The 19701-nt window shown below is 41.6% G+C and overlaps 1 protein-coding gene across 3 annotated transcripts in view; it reads right to left on the reverse strand.

The window, feature by feature from the left end:
* The window catches only part of lsamp (limbic system associated membrane protein), a 468508-nt gene that overhangs the window by 32354 nt on the left and 416453 nt on the right, over positions 1-19701 (reverse strand). For all 3 annotated transcript variants that reach the window (XM_087850805.1, XM_087850806.1, XM_087850804.1), the window contains one exon: positions 11424-11549. In XM_087850805.1, the coding sequence (XP_087706931.1) occupies positions 11424-11549 (126 nt within the window). The remainder of the gene's footprint in view (positions 1-11423; positions 11550-19701) is intronic.

Here is a 19701-nt window from a genome sequence, read left to right on the forward strand (position 1 = left end):
CATGACACTGAGTGCTGCTTACTGCATATGTCATAGTATAAGAATCCCATCCTTTTATTTGTGGTCATCAAACCATTTACTGCCATGGCAGGATTTGTTTTGTTCCTCTGCTCAGTTTAATTCGATTTTCCTAATGTTTGTCAGTAGTTTGTACTCGACCTGCATTACCGAACTCATTTCTTGTTCTTCTTGCTTTCTCTTCCCCCTGCTTCTGTTTCTTCAGCAGGGATTCAAACCTGATAAAAGGTTATGGCTTCGACAAAAAGTGCAGAGTTTCAACACAGTCGTGACTTTAAACAAGTCTGAGCTCTAGTGTTCAGCCCACCCAGCGGTGTCTACACCTAATGAGGCTAGGCAGACACAGGGCAAGCTGTGCTCATAATGTCCTGTATAGCATGTGGCATCAGACTGATTTCAGAGCAGCTGCTGATGGCGCTGACTGTAAACAAACAAGTGAACAGTGACAGTCAGCAGATCTGAGACCTGCTGCGAGACAGATGAGCAGCTGTGTTCTCCTTGCTTCCCAAAGGGGCTGGCGTTCCATTGATTGCACACACACACACACACACACACACACACGCACACACACACACACACACACACACACGCAGTGCTGAACACAGCTGGAGATGTGGAGTGGAAGCTTTGACCCAGGTTGCTCTGACAAGAACCTGTCACCACCTTACGCTTCACTCTTACAATCAGCTGGCTTGTCAGCTACACTCTGTTACTGACAGCTTGGCACACAATGATACGTGTGTGTGTCTCTCGACACACACCCACTCCTACGACACGGAAGTCAGACTACTGAGGCATCTATGTATCTGCACTCTTGCTTGCTCCACTCCCCCTGGAGTGCAGAGATACACGTGGACGGCTGTGCACGAGCATGTTCTGCTGTGCTCGCTAACGCCACGTTTTTCCCCAGACAGTGAATTGAGGAGCAGGAAGGACAACTGAAGTGACTGTCATACTTCTGCCAAAAGGATGAGATTGGAGGATGATGGAAAGTGGAGGAGGCAGTGAGAGTGAAAATGAAGGAGAGGAGGACGGCACAACGGCTCAAGATGGATAGACAAAGAGTCGCAGAGAAGAAACGGGGAGAGAGAGCTTCCGAGAAAAGGTGACAGTCCTGGGGAGACTTCCCCGAGCCTGGCCTTGGAGCACGGCCGACAGCGCTCTGGCTGATGTACGAAGGGTGTCAAGGGCACTCAGCATCAAATCTCTGAAAGGCTGCCCTGCCAAACGCTGTTATAAAAGGGTTATGACTTCAATATTCAGGGGATCATATAGCCAAGGAACGTGGGCTGTGGTCCAAATCAATTCATTTGGACAGATGTCTTTGTTGCAATGAAACTGTTGGGGTAGATTCATAGCTTACCAATTTACAGTTAGCCGATGCTATTATCCAGAACGCCTTAAGAGTTCAGGGTGTTGCTGAAGGACACAATGACAGTAAACACGACTGCTGATGGACAGGGAATAGGCATCGAGGGACTTAAAGTGTTGATATTTTGCTTACAGGAGGCTCTTAGTGGCCCCTTTTCCACTCAGCTGCCAATGTGCAGTGCAGTTAATAAGTCGATGCTTCTTTATGACCTGAATTTTAATCATTGTTGTCTTACTGTTCTCACTGCAGCCTGCTCGTCTGCAGCCTCGGAGGTTCACTGCGGTTAGTCTCCCAACGGTGCTGGGTAACTGGTAAACTCTATTACACCACAGAGCTGAGAGGATCCTGATTGCATAACTGAACATTAATTAACAACTGGAGTTGCTATAACTGATGATAAGAATGATGGCACCTCTATTAAGTATTAAAGCAGTATTCTGTCCTTCTTTTCGAGCTCTCACTATATCCTGCCTTGCTCCCTTTTTCCTTTTTTTCTTTGTTTCCTTCCTTCCCTAAGGATAGCATAACTTTCACCACTTCCTCCTCCTTTACAGCTCTGCATGAATCCTTCTTGTGTCATGGAAAGCGAGAGTGAGCCAGAGGGCATGTATTTTTCATACTTGTCTGACTTCGGTTTTGGTGCTCTGAAAGTTTCCTTGCTTGACCAGTAGCTCTATTTCTCCCCTCATCATGCTTGATGCCTTCCAGCCCACCTCCACCCAGGAACTCTAGCCCAAAACAAAACCAGTAGTGGGCCCAAGTTAGGAGCCAGCCAGCTACAGAGATTTATCCCAGTGTGTCTGCAGATCTCAGCAGATGCATGTCAGAGGAAGATTGTAGGCACTGAACAACTGCTCTGTGTCACACACATGCTTTCAGCCTCCCTCACGCACTCATGTTTTGCTTCTCCTTACCCTCTTTTCAATCCTTCCACTGCGATGAATACACCTTCCCCTCTGCACATTCAGTTCAAGCAATGAGTTATTCAGCCTATATTAACAGCAGAGCCCTCGCAAGGACTGAACAGAAAGTATTTTGATAAAAAGAACAAGAATGACAGGATAGTGTGGTACAGTCAGCATGGCCCTGTATCAAGCAGCTAAAAGTTACACTGAACCTGTGGACCACAGTGGAGAACCTACCCTGTCCTTTCTCAGATCTTCAGTCTCCCTTTCATGGCTGTGGTCAAAGGGACTTATTTAACGAGACGCCTGATGTATATGTGTTAAATTAAGTTGTCCTGTGGAGTCTGGCAATCATAAGAAACGAGGAAAAAAAATGGACAGATCCCACAGCAGTCCGCATTTTTCAAATGCAATGCACAAAGTGCAGTGAAAGTAGAAAATGATGAATAGCAGTGATAAGGAAAATCCAGCTAAACCCATTAGTGCCATTGATTTACCAAAGATAGACTCTTATCAGAGTTAAGGAGATGTGCCAGAGGACTTTAAAGCTCAGATAACAGTGTTGAAGTCAAACGCCCAAAACGCCCAAATGATGTGGCAAAATATGTAATTTCTAACAGCTCATAGCAGCCTAGTTTATGTTGACACCACTATCAGCATTATCATCTTCACATCATATGCCAGTTCCTTCCAAAAATGATCGCAAATGTCTGATGACAAATTAATCAGTGGTTAATGACTGGAAAGGTTTAAGTACAAAGTGACAGTCTGTCCATGTTAAAGTGAAACGTTTTGTTATTGCAGTTTCTTAACACATGCAGTCAAGATGGTCGTTACATTTTTTTTTAGCTTTACCCGAATGAATTGTCATCAGTTAAGCCATATGTCTGTGATATTTAAGGACTTTATTTCTAATTCTTCATTTTACATTTAGCGGTCACTGGAACAGAAGTCTGTGTGCACATAAAAGTACAGTTACACACGGGCAACAAACACAAACAGAGAACATAACATCGCATTTGCAGGAGGATGATGACATGAACAAAATAATAAAATAAAAATTATTTTAATGAATAAGAAATCTTAAAAAAAAGAACATATGGATGTTAATAATTGCTGTATGTAGGGTGACATTTGTGCAGTGTTTCATTCAGACTGGCCCACTCGTTAAGGAAGACATAACGTACTTACAAACATATATGCATACATACGCTACACTCAGTATAGATAAGCTGCTGTAAATACTGTTAAAATTGGCTTTTAGTTTCAGCTGTTTTTGTGCATCCATCTTCTTTAACTTGTCCGGCTGTGGCAGCCTATCAGCAGCAGCTTGGATACACTGCCGTGGGGGGAAAAAAGCAAGGTAGACCATTTACAGGTTGCCAGGACTAACACAAGGAGACACACAACCACTCACACCTACAACTAATTTAAAACTGTCAATCGTCTTTGCATGTTCTCTGCTCGCATGCCTCCAGGCACACTGGCTTCCTTCCAAACACCACACAGAAAGATTACCCCCAAGTCAGTGGATATGAACCCAGGACCTGATGCAACAGTGCTGACCACCACGCTACCATGCTGATTTCATCAATTGTCATTTTTTTTAATGAGATGCCTCTATTCCACATTTATACTCATAATGTAGTATCTTTTGCCTCACTATCATCTCAAATCATGCTAAAAATCTTACCGAGTTGCAGCTCTTAACAAAGCAGGTCTAAAAGTCTTTGCCACACTTGCCCAAGCACTACATTATATGACCTCAGAATGATGTGCAACAACGTGCCTGCGTTCTTTCTCAGCAATAAAACAAAAATTGCATGCAAGGTGAATTGAGAGATAAACAGAAACGAAAAAATGATCCACCGTGCATGAAATGTGTCAGTTCTGATCAAATTAGCTTCATGAAAACCACTGACAGAAGCAACAATAACAGACAAAAGACTGTGAAATGCTGACTTTCAGACTGGATGTCTCCGTGGAAACAGATGACAGCCATAATCAGTGTGGACAGCCTGAGAAACCCTGCTATTAACTATCCTATAAACAAATCCTAGGTTGGGATATCAACCCGGACAGTTGGTTGAAAATGCTCAGCTATGGCATTCGAGGCATCATTTGTCACTCGACTTATTTGTTTCTATGAAATTACTTCAGGTTTTATCTGCGAGCCCTCGAGAGAAGAAGTTTTACAGACAAAACTTTACAATGCTGTATTCCAGAGCTGGCTCACTGTCTGCTTTTTATTGACTTCTTGGGTTGTTATACTCCGTTTGGCTTGTTGGTTTTTATAGTTTGGTCAGTTTGATTTAAATTAGAACGTTGTCCTGTCTGTATTAATTGTCATTGTTAGGTTACAAGCAGGTTAACAGTCACTTCAATTATTATTATTTCTTTTTGTTTGGAAGCTTTTAAAAATACTAACTTCACAGATTAATTCGATTGGTGGTTGGTATATTACAGCCCACGGTACAGGAATTTTCTGTACCTGTTTCCAAGCCATACAAAGTGTGGACTGTTTCATCAATGTAAATAATTTAAATACTTAGTTACTTAGTTCTGGAGAGACTTTTGACTTGGCCAGAAAGTCTGTCAAATGTACATTTATGCCTGTCATCGATCTTTCCTTTATTCTGTCATGTTTAGTTTGGGTTCCTGACAGTTCTTCCAAATACATCGAATTTGAAAGTTTAGGGTTTGGACGGTGATCAGATTTTGGAAATACATGAATGCGCACGATCACGATCAAAGAAGGGCCTTAAAAAGACAGAGGCCTCAGGAACGTGTCTGTGCCGAGCTTATCTTCTGTTTGTATGTGTGTGTATGGATGCCAATAAATTTTCACACATTTATGCACAGCAACATGCACACAAAGAGTCATCAGTGGGAATATGAATATTCATGTGGTTATGCAATAATGAGCTTCAGCCAGACTTTGGCAGTAGAATCCGTGAGTCACACTCGAGGTTGCAGAAGAGTCACGAAATGTAAAAGTTATCTTTAACATTTTAAGAGTTTACTTGACAAGTAATAAAACATTATGAATATTCCTCCCCTGTTCCTTTATAACACTGATTTGTGTTAAGGTGAACGTATGCCGTGAATAACCACGATACCTAACAAATCATCAGAGTCAGTTAAGTGTAATGAGCAGCAAAAGCTTGTAGTAACCTTGTTGTTGAACATGCATATATCTCAGTTTGAACACATCTTGTTTTTCCACTTATTGACACAGATGTAACCTTCTGCTGTGGTTTACAGTGAAGATTAACGATGTTGTTTTAAAGTATGTTAAATAGAAATGCTCATTACGGTAAATGTGGCCATACTATTATGGACTTAAGCTTACTCTTTACACTGGATATTTAACACTGAGTGAAGGCTCAGAGTAAAAGATTTGGGCCTGTACTTGGACTGGAATTTTGGGTCTCATGAACATCTGTGGCCTCAGAAAATAATTGAGAGCATCGCTAGGTGTGGGAAGCGGCGTTGTCACCTTAGCAGGCAAAGGCGTAAAGCAGTCACACTACAGGCTGCCATCATTATCTTGCCCAGCAGTGCCTCATATGCTCTTGAACTGGGTCAGACTTATGAATTCTGGAAAGAAAGAGGCAGCACACCGAAACAACAATAACATCAAAATTGCCTATGTTTAAAATGGTGTGGAACCACAGGTGCATGTGTAGACTAGTAATACAGCCGGGACACCAACAGGATTTTCCTTCTACCACAGTGTTCCAGTGAATAACAAAGACTTATCGAATGTGCCTACCTCCTGTATCCTCAGTAAATCACAGGGAAATTAGATAATAAAAAGTGAACCTTCCTTTCTGAACTATACACAACTTGCAGAGGCGTACTTATGAAGATCAGGTATATTGCAGAGTGAGACATCTATGATTGAACATTGCTTTTTCCTTCCTCTTCCACATTTCCATCAATTTCCTTGAAACAAAAGCTGTTCACACTTACAAAGGAACTTTACCTGCAGTAACTCTGAACTCTGTGGGATCCCCTTCAGCTTTGCAGACAGAAAATAGGAGGGTGCTTTCAGTTTTTATTAAAGCAGCCAGTCGGATCCATACGACTTGCAGAATTAGGTGGGGGGGAAAAATCACTTCTAGCTTCTTCTTTAATGCAAACAGAGAAAAAAAAAAGAAAAAGAAACTTCTGATTTGTTCTGCTTCCAGGTGCAGGAAGCGGATGTATTTGATGAGAGCTGTCTGGAGTGCTGACAAACCGATGCAGTAATTGATAAAGACACATAACACACCCCCGTTCTCTGCTAGCCATCGGGGCGGGGGGGCTGGGAAGAGATGCTGGCTGTCCGATTGGCCTCCCTGCTGCTGCAGAGCCTGGGGCGGTCTGCTTGCCTCCACCCCGGAGGGAAGGGTAACATCTCTTGGGTCTGGGTGCCGTTTCCATCTCTGGGGGTGGATACCTGGACCCGGGGTATAGAGTATGTTTGGGGAGTGTGATTGTGTGTACATGTCCATTTACGTTTATTCCTACGTTGGGTGAGTGCTGAGTGTTTGTATATGTGTGCATGAGGGTGGGAATGCATGTCTGTGTTTGTGTGTGCCTGTTTGTCTGTGTCTATATGTCAGGTCGGGTCTTAGACTCCACCTCTCTGGGAACTCCAAGGCCCTCCAAAGTGTGGAGGCCTATCTCCCCTCACCACACTCCCTGCCGGTGACTGATGCCCTCAGGGGTCGGTGCATTGTTGGTTCTTGGTGTCCGGGGCTGGGCGCTCGGGTATGTACCAGCTCACTCCCGGTGGCTACTTGGCGGGGCCTGGCGCCTGCTGCTCGGTCAGGCCTCTTCCGGGGCGCGGGGGACCCTCGGGCCTCTGGCCTCTGTGCCTGCGGCTCGGTTCACTCTGGCACAGCTGGCTGCCGGCGGAGCCGGCGGGCACGCCGGTGCAGCCCCCTCTAGCTTCTGCCCGGTGGCCACTGGGTGACCCCTCGTCTAGGGATCCTCAGCCCTTCCCATGAAGGTGGCACGGATGCCCCTCCGGTGGTCCTCCTTTGGCTCTTGCACTCTGGGGCCTCTGGATGTCTGGGGCCTGGATCTCCTCCATGCCTGCTTCATGCCCTGGGGGGACGGGGCTATGGCTCTCTACATCCTCTAGCAGACCATTACATGGGGAAACCATTTGAATACAAGCGCGCCGATCCACACAGGTGTGCACATGGGTGTTCACTGTTCGTAGACTTAAATCACACCTTTCTTGGCTGCTACTTCAAAGCACATTGTGCGCTGTCTGTCCTGCGTGCTGCACAACAACATTCAATATTTAGTATTTACTGCTGTTTACACTTAGCTAGATTAATGCGATGGTGTTGTGTATAGTATGTTGCTTTGTTTTGTTTTTTTGCTTGTTTTCTATTCTTTTTCTCTCAACAGGTGATCCCGGAGATATTTTTTCTTCCCCCCTTTCTCACTGTCCCTCTCCCCTTTTGTTTTTCTTTTCCTTCCTCTTTCTTTCTCCCTTTCCTATCCCTCACTCATGTCTGTCCCATCTGTAACAACTGAAAATAAAATAAATAATAAAAACAAAGGTCGATTAAATGGACCAATACGGCAATGCCATAATGATCCATTTGGCAAAATAAATCCATTGGGTATCCTTGTTGGTCTTCAGACAACAATTCTGACGGCTAAAGAACCAAATGGGACAGGCGAAAAAAAAAAAAAAAAAAAAAAAAGATAAAGACACATAAATAGAAAGACTTTAAATCAGAGCAAGGCTGCGATCAAACCGGGATGTTGTCAACTCGAGCATCTTCATCCATCAAACTACAAGCTTATCAGCAGTTCGAGACATTTATCTTTTCTCTGAAATTGGATTAAATCCCAAAGCAACAATGTCGCCAATATCTCAGGGGTGCACATGTATGGAGCGACGTAACACAACCCAGCTCCTCTGTACACTTTAATGGAATTCATAAACACCAGCTTGACAACTATATACAACTATACATCTCTTTTGGCTCTCAGCGAAGGCGGTCGCACTTTTCTCCTCTCCTGCCCTTATCTTCCCTGATTAGCTTCTTATGTCCTTGTCTTGTCTTGTGTTTTTACTTACTTTTACCTGGAACACTCTCACAGTCTGTTCTCTAAAACCTAAGAGAGGAATTATGGATTTGATCAACTGGTCTCTGAATGCAATTGACACCCCTTCTCAACGAGAAGTCTGGGCTCGGGTGAGCCTGACTGCTGAAGATATCTACCTATTGGGAACCATGATAACAGGGTTCTTGCTGATCGGAGCTGGCTTGGCCCTGGCTTATCGAAGAATTATGGAAGCGGAACCGGCTGTTCAAACCCCCACAAGGCTGCCCGCTGGGATTGAAAGGATGGGACGAGGCATGAGTTTCTCAAAATGGGCTCATTGAGTGCAGCACGGAGAAGATCTTGGAGAATGCACGGCTGCCATGAATACTCAGAACAAGACCTCTGAGTGAAAAACTGGATTACATCTGGAGGGGCTAGCTCAAATAACACCTTTGAGCGCAAATTCGATCACATCTTGGGGAAGTGCACTGCGGTCGTGAATTCTCAGAATCGGCTCTTTGAGCAAAAAGAATGACAACATCCCGGAACATAAGTTTGGATAACATCATAGAAAGCTCACGGCTCTCCAACGGGAGATTGAGAGACCAGTGTTGGACTGTTAGAACAGCTTTGAAATTCATATGAGTTGTTCGCACTAAAGTAAAAACCATCATCACTTCATGCGGAGACCCCTTCGGCGCCAGCTGCGGTCTCAAGGCTGGAGCTGAACAAAACACCCTGATAACGACTGTGTTTAGACTGTTCCCCCCATGCCACTTGGGTTGGCTGGAAGACTGTTTACGTAGCCTGGCGGGGCGAAGGACACTGTCTCAGCTGAACTCTGGACACACACACACACACATACACTGATATGCACACACTGATTCCCTCTCCCTTTCCAAATGTCTTTGATGCTTGTGCCCTACCGGGGAAGATGGCAGTCGACTGGACCAGCGCAGACATGCTGCAGGACCGGATGCGCTGTCTACACCGGCTCTCTCTTACCGTTTACCCGCCCCTGTTGCTTGTCTTGTGTTTCTATGGTGTATTGATAGTCATGTGCTTTTTGTGCTGAGGTGTTTTTTCTGTTATCAAACTGTTCTCCCACTAGGAGCTCAGTCTGAGTGGAGTTTTTTTTCTCCTCCTCTTACTTCATGTTATGTATTTTCGTTGTTTTTTTCCTATCAGCCTACCTTTCTGACACGTCTCCCCAATGTGATGTTTGTGTAAAGTTGGTCAGAAGGTTCCTTTGTAAGTGCGCATGCGCCATTAGTGTGCTGCCTGCTGTAACCCTAATTTCCTTCGGGATTAATAAAGTATTCTGATTCTGATTCTGATTCTGATATGCAAAAAGCTACTATAGGGATTCTCTGAAAGTTAAATTTACATGCATTTATTAGGGTATATTTGCAAAAGTCAGTGAATATACTGCATCTGTGACTGTGAATAACAAACTACCATTTGTTTCATTTCTCAATTTTATTGAGGTGCGCAAGACATAAAGCTGTGGTCAAAAGTTTATATACATGTATCATGGGCAATTTTGGGCTTTTAATGATTTCTTGGCACTGTTTTTCGAGGGTGTACTGATTGTACATCATACATCTTTAATGACCTTAAAAAACAAGAACCAGGTGCACAAATTTTAAATGAATTGGGATTTTTGATTTTTCTCTAATTCACAAAAAGTCAGAAGTATTCATACAGGCTCAAATACATACATATAAGCCCACTTGCTCACTACTAAGTTAGCAAGTTGCACCTTGACAGGATACTTTTTACCAAGCTTCTTGAATAATCCTGGCTGGATATTTGACCACTCTTCTTGGCAGAATTGGTAGAGTTTATTTGAAATGGTTGGGGCTTTGGGAAAACAGTCTGGAAGCCTAATGTTCAGGTTAAAAGCTTGAAAAAAGAAGGCAATTGGACTTCTTTCAGTTTGTGAAGAGATTTCACCTCTTGTCGATGACCCTTCTTCAGCTAAAAACAAAAGGTGGAAACTAGCTGGTATGTATTAACAGCTAGTGGTTAGATTTTTCGACTTGGGAGGTGATGATACATTGTTGAATACGTCCATCATCACATGAGAAAAGGCATGAAAAAAGTGTGGCTGATTACCATCACTGGGGGTTAAGAGTAAAACCACTATGAGACCTGGCCCCACTTTATCACATGACCTACTGGGGTCAGCTGAAGCAAGGTATGAGTGAGGCTTAAAGTGGCTAGAAAAGGTTCTGAAGACTGCATTAATGTGATCTTCTAACACAGCCTACTTTAATGTTAGCCTACTTTATCCATTCTAAAAAGCAGTTTTGATTTGTGTTTGTGATCACTGTCCTATTGGAACACCCGTTTCAAACGTCTTGTGGTTGACTTAAAGTAAAGTTAAGGAATTTGGATTTAGTCCTCCTTGGTCAAAACATGTTGTGCAATGCACTGTAACCAGTACCACTAACAGCAAAACAGCCCCACAGCATGATGCTGCCACCACCATGCATGACAGCTCGTTCATTGTTCCTCACTTTTACCACTCCATATATATATCTATTGCCATTGTGGCCAAATAGCTCAACTCTGGACTTTCCTATTGTTTTGAGTATTTGCCAATCCAATGTGTGCTATGAAACAAATCATAACATACAAATTGATCCAGAAAAATCCAACATTGTTAGTTAATTGGCCGCAAAATCAGTTTCAGCCACAAGCGACGCAGATCAGCTGATCTCAGTCTTAGCTGGTATCTCAGCTGATACACTTCTCCACCTACCCTTCCATCAACTGGCTCATATCTCATATATAACATAGTATTTGAAATGCTTTAGCCTGACCCGAGATTCATCTTTCATCTATCTATCTGTAGCCATATCCATTTTCAGTGATGAGATTCTCGCCTCTGCTCTCTCTGGGCCTCAGAACAGAGTCGTGCCACCAAATTTAAGCTTTAGTAAAACTGACAGACATTAATCTTCTGCACTCAAAAAGAAAAAAGATGTTTCTTCATGGTTTGCTTAAGAAAACAAAAACCTTTTATTCAAATGTGATAATGAGTACTGATTGACAGTTCTTACCTGATGGGTTGAGCAGTCGCCAAGTGATTGCAGGATCTGGTCTGCCATTGGCCAAACAACTGAGTGTCACGTTACTGCCCTCATTCACCGTAATGTCATTTGACACTTGGTAGATACTGGCTGGAACTGAAGACACAAGAGAAATGACAACAAGATTAATAATGATATTAAATATGAGCATGAACGACAGAGGATGCTAATTGTCATCAAACACATGCATATTCTCACCAAAAACACAAAGTTGCTTTTTGTTCTTAACCATACATGCATAAAAACTCTTAGATGGAGACACAAGCTAACCTGGATCTTCTCAGTTAAAGGTAGGTGTTAAAAAAGCTTTAGAGAACTTTTTTCTGCCCCTGTTACTATAACCCTCAGAGGTACTTATGGTAAACTTTCTTAACCCAGGATCCAAATAAGCAATTTAATCCTCTGCCCCGGGACCTGGGCTCATAAAAACAGATTGCCTGTCTTGTCATATGGGGACCCACCAGACGGCTGCCGCAGATTCACTTTGAGTTTACTTTGAGGGAAGTAGGCTTTATTTAATATATAATCCAAATTTAAGGCTGAAATGAAGATCCCGCTATACGTGCGTGTGAATTTGACACTGATGTTCAAAGCGACACGGCGCCGTTTCATCTCGTCACAGATCATCCTGCCTCGCAATCACCGATTTACACATCACTCCTGCTGCTGTCACACCAACACAAACAAACAGAAACACACAGAGGAGGGAGAGTCCTTTCCTGTGCCCTCCCTCCTTCTCCCCCCACAGAAAACAAACAAACGCCACAAAAATCCCATAAAAGAATTAAGACTTTACAGTCAGCGTTAAAGTGAGTCAGCAGCTAAAGTGCAATCAATCATGAAAGATGTAGAGGGAATGCATCAGTGTTGTTTTCTTTTTTTAAAAAAAGGATAAAGTATTGTATATGCAGATGAGAGGCCAAAAAATACATAAATGATCAATGACTTTGGAATAAGATGAATGCTGGAACATGCATTATGCAGGAGAAAAAGCAAGACTGACTGTTTTTTTTCTCAAAAACTTTAAGTTACTACGAGTACAATAAATGAATTCATTATTCTAATTTCAGGGTCTGTGTTCATACGTATGTGTGTCAGATTTATATTCCTTTGGGCTCAACAAACTGTAAACCCGGCTATATTAAATGAGGCACATGCACAGACTCACAGATCTCTATTACAGTCAGCAGGAATCAGTAGGGTTTTTACTTTACTTATAAGCGAATGCTGCATGTTGTTGCTGGCAATCCTTCTACCTAACTGACCAGGGTATCATTATTACCTAAGAACAGAAGAAGAAGAAGAAGAAGAAGAAGAAGAAGAAGGAATGGTATTTTCTATCTAGCTATCCTCTCATCCACTATGTTTTTGTTAATAACTGAACCCCCATATCTGTCAAATAGTTCAGTTTTGAGGGAACTCTCTGAATCCAACACAAGAACAGTTGGTTCCCATTTTACAAACACTCCTGATAATATAGCCACCAGGAAGGACGCTGGCAGGGTGAAGCGAACTCTGACAGTCGCCTGTGTTAGTGTGAAAGTTCCAGCAGACAATAAGCCGTGCACGGTGATTGTGAGGCATGAATGAAACAACTGATGCCAATCATCTAATAGAAGTGGGATTTTTACAGCTCCTTCTGAAACAATGTCAATTCCTAACTGTGTTTTTTGCTTATTCTAAATGGAGCCACTGTTAATTTAAAGCAACTAAATGAATGTCTCACTGATCATGCTGACATATTTGTCATGAAACTATGAATAATCTGCAAATATTGAGAAAAGCAACAGGTAGCAAATGGACTTGCTTGATCACCTGTTAATTTCAGTTTTTGCTGTGAGACCTCGTGAAAACAAGAAAATGATCCTACTGTTGATTCCTGTAAATATTACTCTATAATTCACTAGCTCCTAAAGTTATTTCATACAGCGTGTTGTTTGGTTTAGAATATTTATTAGAGCATGAATATGTTGTGATTGACGAGTTGTTGGCAGATCCAGGTCTCAGTTTTGTAATGTCAAACTTAAAGAAAACAAGATGACAATGACCAAAATACCAGCCTTGAGGCTTCAACAAAACAATGGGTTACATCAAGATTTTCTTTTTTGATCCTGTCAATGAAGTAAACTAATCAAGAGTGTAACGTGCTTTGGTGTCATAGAACATGCTGCTAAAAATAAAATGCCAACTCTGTAGTTCACGGTCTGTCATGTACAGCAAATATTACATTTTACAGTAGAATCTATTATATCTGAGACTGTACAAAATAGACCGGTGACTCTTTCCTGTTATTATATACAAAATGACTTTTCATAAAAGAAACAATTATGCTTCCTTGCTAAGAAAGAAAAGGACTGAGCATCTGTACGCCTCCATATTTCATTAAGTGAAAACATTCTGTTCAGTTTCTTCACTTTTACATTTTTCAAACAGCCTGGCTCTGTGTTCACTTACCATTTATGGATAACCAACTAATTAGAAAGCCAATTTGTGTTTTCCCTTTACATAAGAACTAAATTCACAAAAAGCCTTCTTTGAGAACAGATGTTATCAAAACCAGAGATGTGTGAATTAAATTTGAAGCCATTTTGACTGACTTGCATTAATGCCCACACATGTCTCTATCTCACCCCACAGCGAACTCTGATTAAAAAAACAAAGAACTCTGTCTTCGTCATCACAGAGACGTGAATTATCACTCTGGTGAAGTACAAATTTAGGAGGTGTAAAGTTGTCGAAATATTAGAACAGCATGATTACTCAAAACAAATGTTGTTATGTGCATGAGAGTAATGTGGGCTTGTCATTTATGCATAAAAATCAAAGTAAACCATTAAAATGTATTGTTTATCTGCCTGAAAGTGTCAAAGGCCCCAGAATCAGTTGTAAAAAGCTGTTTTGGAAATTTAACACTCTTCCAGGTTTCAACAACTGCTGTCAATTTGTCCATAAACACAGCACTTAAACCCTTACTGCTCCATTAAAGTTACTCATTGGCCCGACAATAACTGTGCTCCAACTGTGCTCTGGTTGTTGGTGTTATCCACACCAGCAGGTGTACTTAGTTTTCTTTTTGCAGTGAGGTTTGCTTTAGATATCGCACCATTGAGTTCTGATGTGTACAGCGAGTAAAATAAGTATTGAATTGTCACCAATTTTCTAAATAAATATGTTTCTAAAGGTGCTGTTGACATTAAATTCTTACCAGATGTCAGTAACAACCCATCCAATGACACAGGGAAAACATATTGAACACACTAATTGAAATTTATTTAATAATTTGCACAAAAGCCTTTGGTGGTGATGAAAGCTTCAAGATGCCTCCTCTATGGAGAAACTAGTCATGTGCATTGCTCAGGTGTGATTTTGGCCCATTCTTCCACACAAACAGTCTTCAAGTCCTGAAGGTTTCACTGGCTCCTTCTACAACCTCTGACCTTTAGTTCTTTTCAGGTGATTGACTGGAAAATTTTAGCAGCTTTACTTTCTTCCTCTGAAACCAGTTGAGAGTTTCCTTGGCTGTGTTTTTGGATCATTGTCTTGCTGAAACATCCACCCTTGTTTCATCTTCATCATCCTGGTAGACGGCAACAGATTTTTTTTTATCTCGGTACATTTTAACCATTCATCTGTTCTTCAATTGTATGAAGCGTGCCGGTGCTGTATGCTGAAAACAGCCCCACACAATCATGTTCCCACCCCTAAACTTCACTGTTGGTGTGGTGTTATTAGGGTTGCCGTACCTTTACAACTCTAAACATGGAGTGTCTTATGGCATTCAAAGAGTTTAGCTTTGGTCTCATCTGACCACATGATACTCTCACAGCATTTCCCAGGCTTGTCTAAATGTTGTTTAGCAAACTCTAAACGCCCCTCAGCAAGCTTTGTCTTCACCAACATAGTCTTGCGTGGAGACCGTGACCATGGTGGCTGAGTTACTTATTGTTTTCTTTGAAATAACTGTACCCGGTGATTCCAGGTTTTTCTGTTGCTTTCCACAAGTGCTACTTAGCTCTTGGACAACGCTTCTCATAATTCTTTCCACTTCTTGTGGGGAGCACCTGGTCGTGGCCACTTTATGGTGAAATGATGTTCTTTCCACTTCCCGGTTATTGCCCCAGCAGTGCTATCTTTATATAGTCAGTAGGGCCTGAAAGTAAGTGGCAGGAATGCTGTCTAATTGCTGTCATGTTTTTCTGTGCCTTTCTGCACCTCCCTCTCTTTATGTGTTAAATATTTTTCCCTTGTGTCATTTCTGATTGTACACATAATTTATGGACACATGTGGACTGGATGGGTTGTTACCAACATCTGATGAGAATTTCATGTCAATAGCACCTTTAGAAATACATTTACTCAGACAATTAATGACTTGTTCAAATCTTATTCTTCCCGCTGTATATGAAAGCCTATTGTGCTGCTGATTGCATAACTAACAAACACATAAATGGCAAACACATTTGTAGTGGTAATTCATCTGCTATTTAAATCTGATAGGACTTGCAGTGCTAAGCTGAAATAAAGCTGCCATGTTCCTCCATATCGACCGTGTTTTTCTAAGAAGCAATATTTCACTGGTTGTATCTTTCAGATTGTTTCTCCAGCAAAGTTATTATAGAAATTTTGTCTCCGTACAGCATCAGTAATAGCTGGCAAAAGCATCACTGAGCTGGCATCTCGCTTTCTTTCTTTAGCTATCTCACAAAACACTCACACTGACTCTCACACACATGCACACACATGGGTGCACAGCGACCCCAAGCAAACGCTTTCTCTAATACGAAATGACAAGACAGAGTCGTTCCAAACGGCCTTTTAAATGAAGTCATACAGAGTTATCGCTGTAGTCAAATAACCAAGCCAAAATGAAGATGGGTTCATCAGATATGCTGAGATGGAACAGGGGGATGGCGGGGCGGAAACATTCGATCGAGGTGACAAAAAACCCAATTGACTTTTTTTTTCTCAACTAACCTCAAAAACAACCAGCAGCGGGTGGGAAAGTTGATTGGCTGAGTAGAAAGTGTGACTGGAGAATTAATCCTCTGAAGCATAGATAAAAATGGATTGGGGAAAAAACAACTGCTCATACTCTGATAACCCTGTCGCCTCTATAAATGGGAGGGAAGGCCAGACTGGGGGGAAGAGGAGAGGACTTGTACAAAGCAATACAATAGTGAAAGAAAAGATGTGAATTACATTTCAGCTCTGGCACTATACACCAGGCTATATAGTGCCTGGTGTACAGATGTCAGGAGGGGAGGGGGAGGAGGTTGTGAATTGTAATCTTAGTCATAGGTCAACCTTCAAGGAGTAATGTTGGAAAGGGCAGCTTTTTGAAACTCCACTTTGCATCTGCAACTACAGGAAGGATGAATTCCACAATGATGCACAGCATCTCTGCTGACGTCTGCACGACGGCAGGGTTTGTGTGAGTCATGGGAAAATATATTTAATATTTTAACCGTGTACAATTTCACGTGAACGATCATTTCTCTACACGTCGGGGACTGTATTCTCAAGTGGACCTACTTTTAACTTCATTTCTCTCTTCCACTTCCAAAAATAAAGATTGTTAGTATTCATAGCTAAAAATACAGCAAGCTACAGTTTAAAGGCATTTTTCCATTTCAGATTTAGTAGGTCTGTATTAAAAATAACAAATAATAATAATATATGTCTTTTTTTTGGCTAATGATCTCCTGTTTTGTTTGGAAATAAACAAATAAATAAATCTGCGATGTAAACAGTATAAATATGCTGACCTTGCTTTCAACTCGAATTTCAAACTTCAAAGAGAGAACGAAAGGCAAGAGTGCAAAAGACAGAGTGAGAGACAGCAGAACGAGGCAGAGAAGAGTAATTAAGGAGGAATGTGTTTATGGTTTAGCTTTGCTTCTTTAAGTGTGTGGACATGCACAAGGAAAGAGAAAGAGAAACCACAGGCAGTTCCTTAGTCCTTGTGACTGAGTATTCACCACAGAGACGCTTGGTGGGCTGGGCATTGAAAGCAATAAAATGCCTGTCTCTGCATGATAACAACTCACTTTCCTTTAGCACTGTCTCTAGATACAGACATCTATTACATTACAGAATAATCAAACCAAGATGATAATGTGATAAGTATTCATAACATGAATTTGTGTGCTCTGATTTTTAGTGGTGATATTATTACTGTGGTGGTGAGTCCTGATGAAAGTGTCCACCTCTGCCTCTGTCACTGTGTGTAGTGCCAGTGACAGAAGCAGTAACAGAGTGGGCCCAGGTTAATGATAAAGAGACCTTATAGGGGTGGTAATGTTATTTTATAGGTTTTGCATGTGACGCTAACTTTGTACATACCTGTTAGAACACCCAGATTATAGCAAATAAGATTATGTTTTACAGTAATAGCTTCAAGTTTGGTGAGATTATTGTAAAATAAGAGAGTCTGAGAGTTATTAGAGAAGCTGTGTCTCTGTCCGAACAACAAACAACTTGAGTGTTAATTTACCTCACTTTAAAAAAAAACAAACAATTTTGTTTGTTTTATATAAACACAAAATGAAACACTTGAGATACAACATCTTTTCTGTGAGACTTCCAGGGCAGAAATCAGAGCTTTCAGAGGAAACCTGTGCATGCACTTGTAAGAACATTCAAACTCCACACAGAAGGGCCCTACCCAGGTTTGAAGCCAGGACTCTTGCTATGAGACTACATGTCTGTGAAGATTCTCAGTCATCCAGGTCATCGTAATCTAAGGAGCTTGGAAAGAAAAGCGCCTGGACTTCTTTAAGTTGCTTGAAGACATTTCACCTCTCATCTGAGAAGCTTCTTCAGTTCTAGGGTCAAATGGGTGGGTCCCAGATTTAAACATGTGATCCCCCCTCTTTGGGGGGACACTCCCATTGGGTTTAAATCTGGGACTCCCCACCATTTGACCCTAGAACTGAAGAAGCTTCTCGGATGAGAGGTGAAACGTCTTCAAGCAACTTAAAGAAGCCTAGACGCTTTTCTTTCCAAGCTCCTTAGACTATGAGACTACAGTATTAACCACCGAAACACCATGCTGCCCAGTGGTTTGATCGTATTAAATAGAGTTTACCGCATAGAACTGACTTATTTGCTGAGTGCCTGGTCAGCCTTGCGTGTGCCCATTTATAGTCTGGTCCCTTTCTTGCATTTCACTGTGACTGGAAACACAAAATTTAACAAAAGAACAAAAAAAACCCTCAAACTAATCAGACATTTAAATCACCTTCATAACTGGAATATGGACATTTTAAAGATGGGAAAAAGGGAAAGCTAATGCTAGTCAGCACCCATAGCCAGTCACAAACCCACAATCCAGCAGCCTCGGTATGAGCGAATTGCAGAGACAAGTGGATGCAGAGACAAGGCTGGATGCCCTGCTATCTGGTGAAGATATAAACATACTGGAAAATTATGCCTGAATTTTGTTTTGTTACATGCACCTGGTGCTGTTGCATTTGCTTAGTGAGGTGAAGTACAATATGTTAGGTAAAGGTGGGTGTACCACAACTCATTTTCAGTTAATCATCTGTACCTTCTTCCAGCAGCACAGAATTTTATATTCAGTTGTAGAAGTGAAGGGAGTTTCAGAGGAAATTATAAAGTTGAATGACTTCTTTAAGAAACTTCTTTGAAGAAAAGTAGATTTACATTTTTATATACCTGTCAATTATAGTTTTTCGAAAGAAAATCAGAATTGGCAGGTCACGGAGAAAAAAAATGGAATTCGCCAAGAAAATTGCAATCAGTGCATCTCTAATGTTAACCCAAGCGACTACATACCAATCACCGTAAGATTGATAACTTAAGTAAAATCTTCTATGCTGCAGCTGCTGGGAACAAGGTCTGGTCTGTAAACGTACTTGCTACTTTATGCTTAATCATTATGAAAAATTGAAGTAGGCAGGCATTTGTATATCCCTTTTCTCAGCTTACTGACCACTAGAGACACTTTACACAAATCTACCCATACGGTCATACAGTCCTTCGTTCTATACACTTTATGGTCTTTATCTACCTCACATTCACAACAGGTTCCTCACAAGTTACCAAACATCATTGTTAGACAACAGTAGGAAAATTATAGTCCTGTTGGCCAGCTTGCATTCTAACACCTGCACAGTGCAGGTAATGGTGACTTGTTTATTAGATTGAATCTGTGTATAAAATCCCAATAATAGGATAATGGCTATGATTAAAGATTATGTATATAAGGACTAACTGTTATCACTGT

The sequence above is a fragment of the Neolamprologus brichardi genome, chromosome 14, assembly GCF_056152115.1.
Source record: "Neolamprologus brichardi isolate AB-2024 chromosome 14, ASM5615211v1, whole genome shotgun sequence".
Lineage (NCBI taxonomy): Eukaryota > Metazoa > Chordata > Actinopteri > Cichliformes > Cichlidae > Neolamprologus > Neolamprologus brichardi.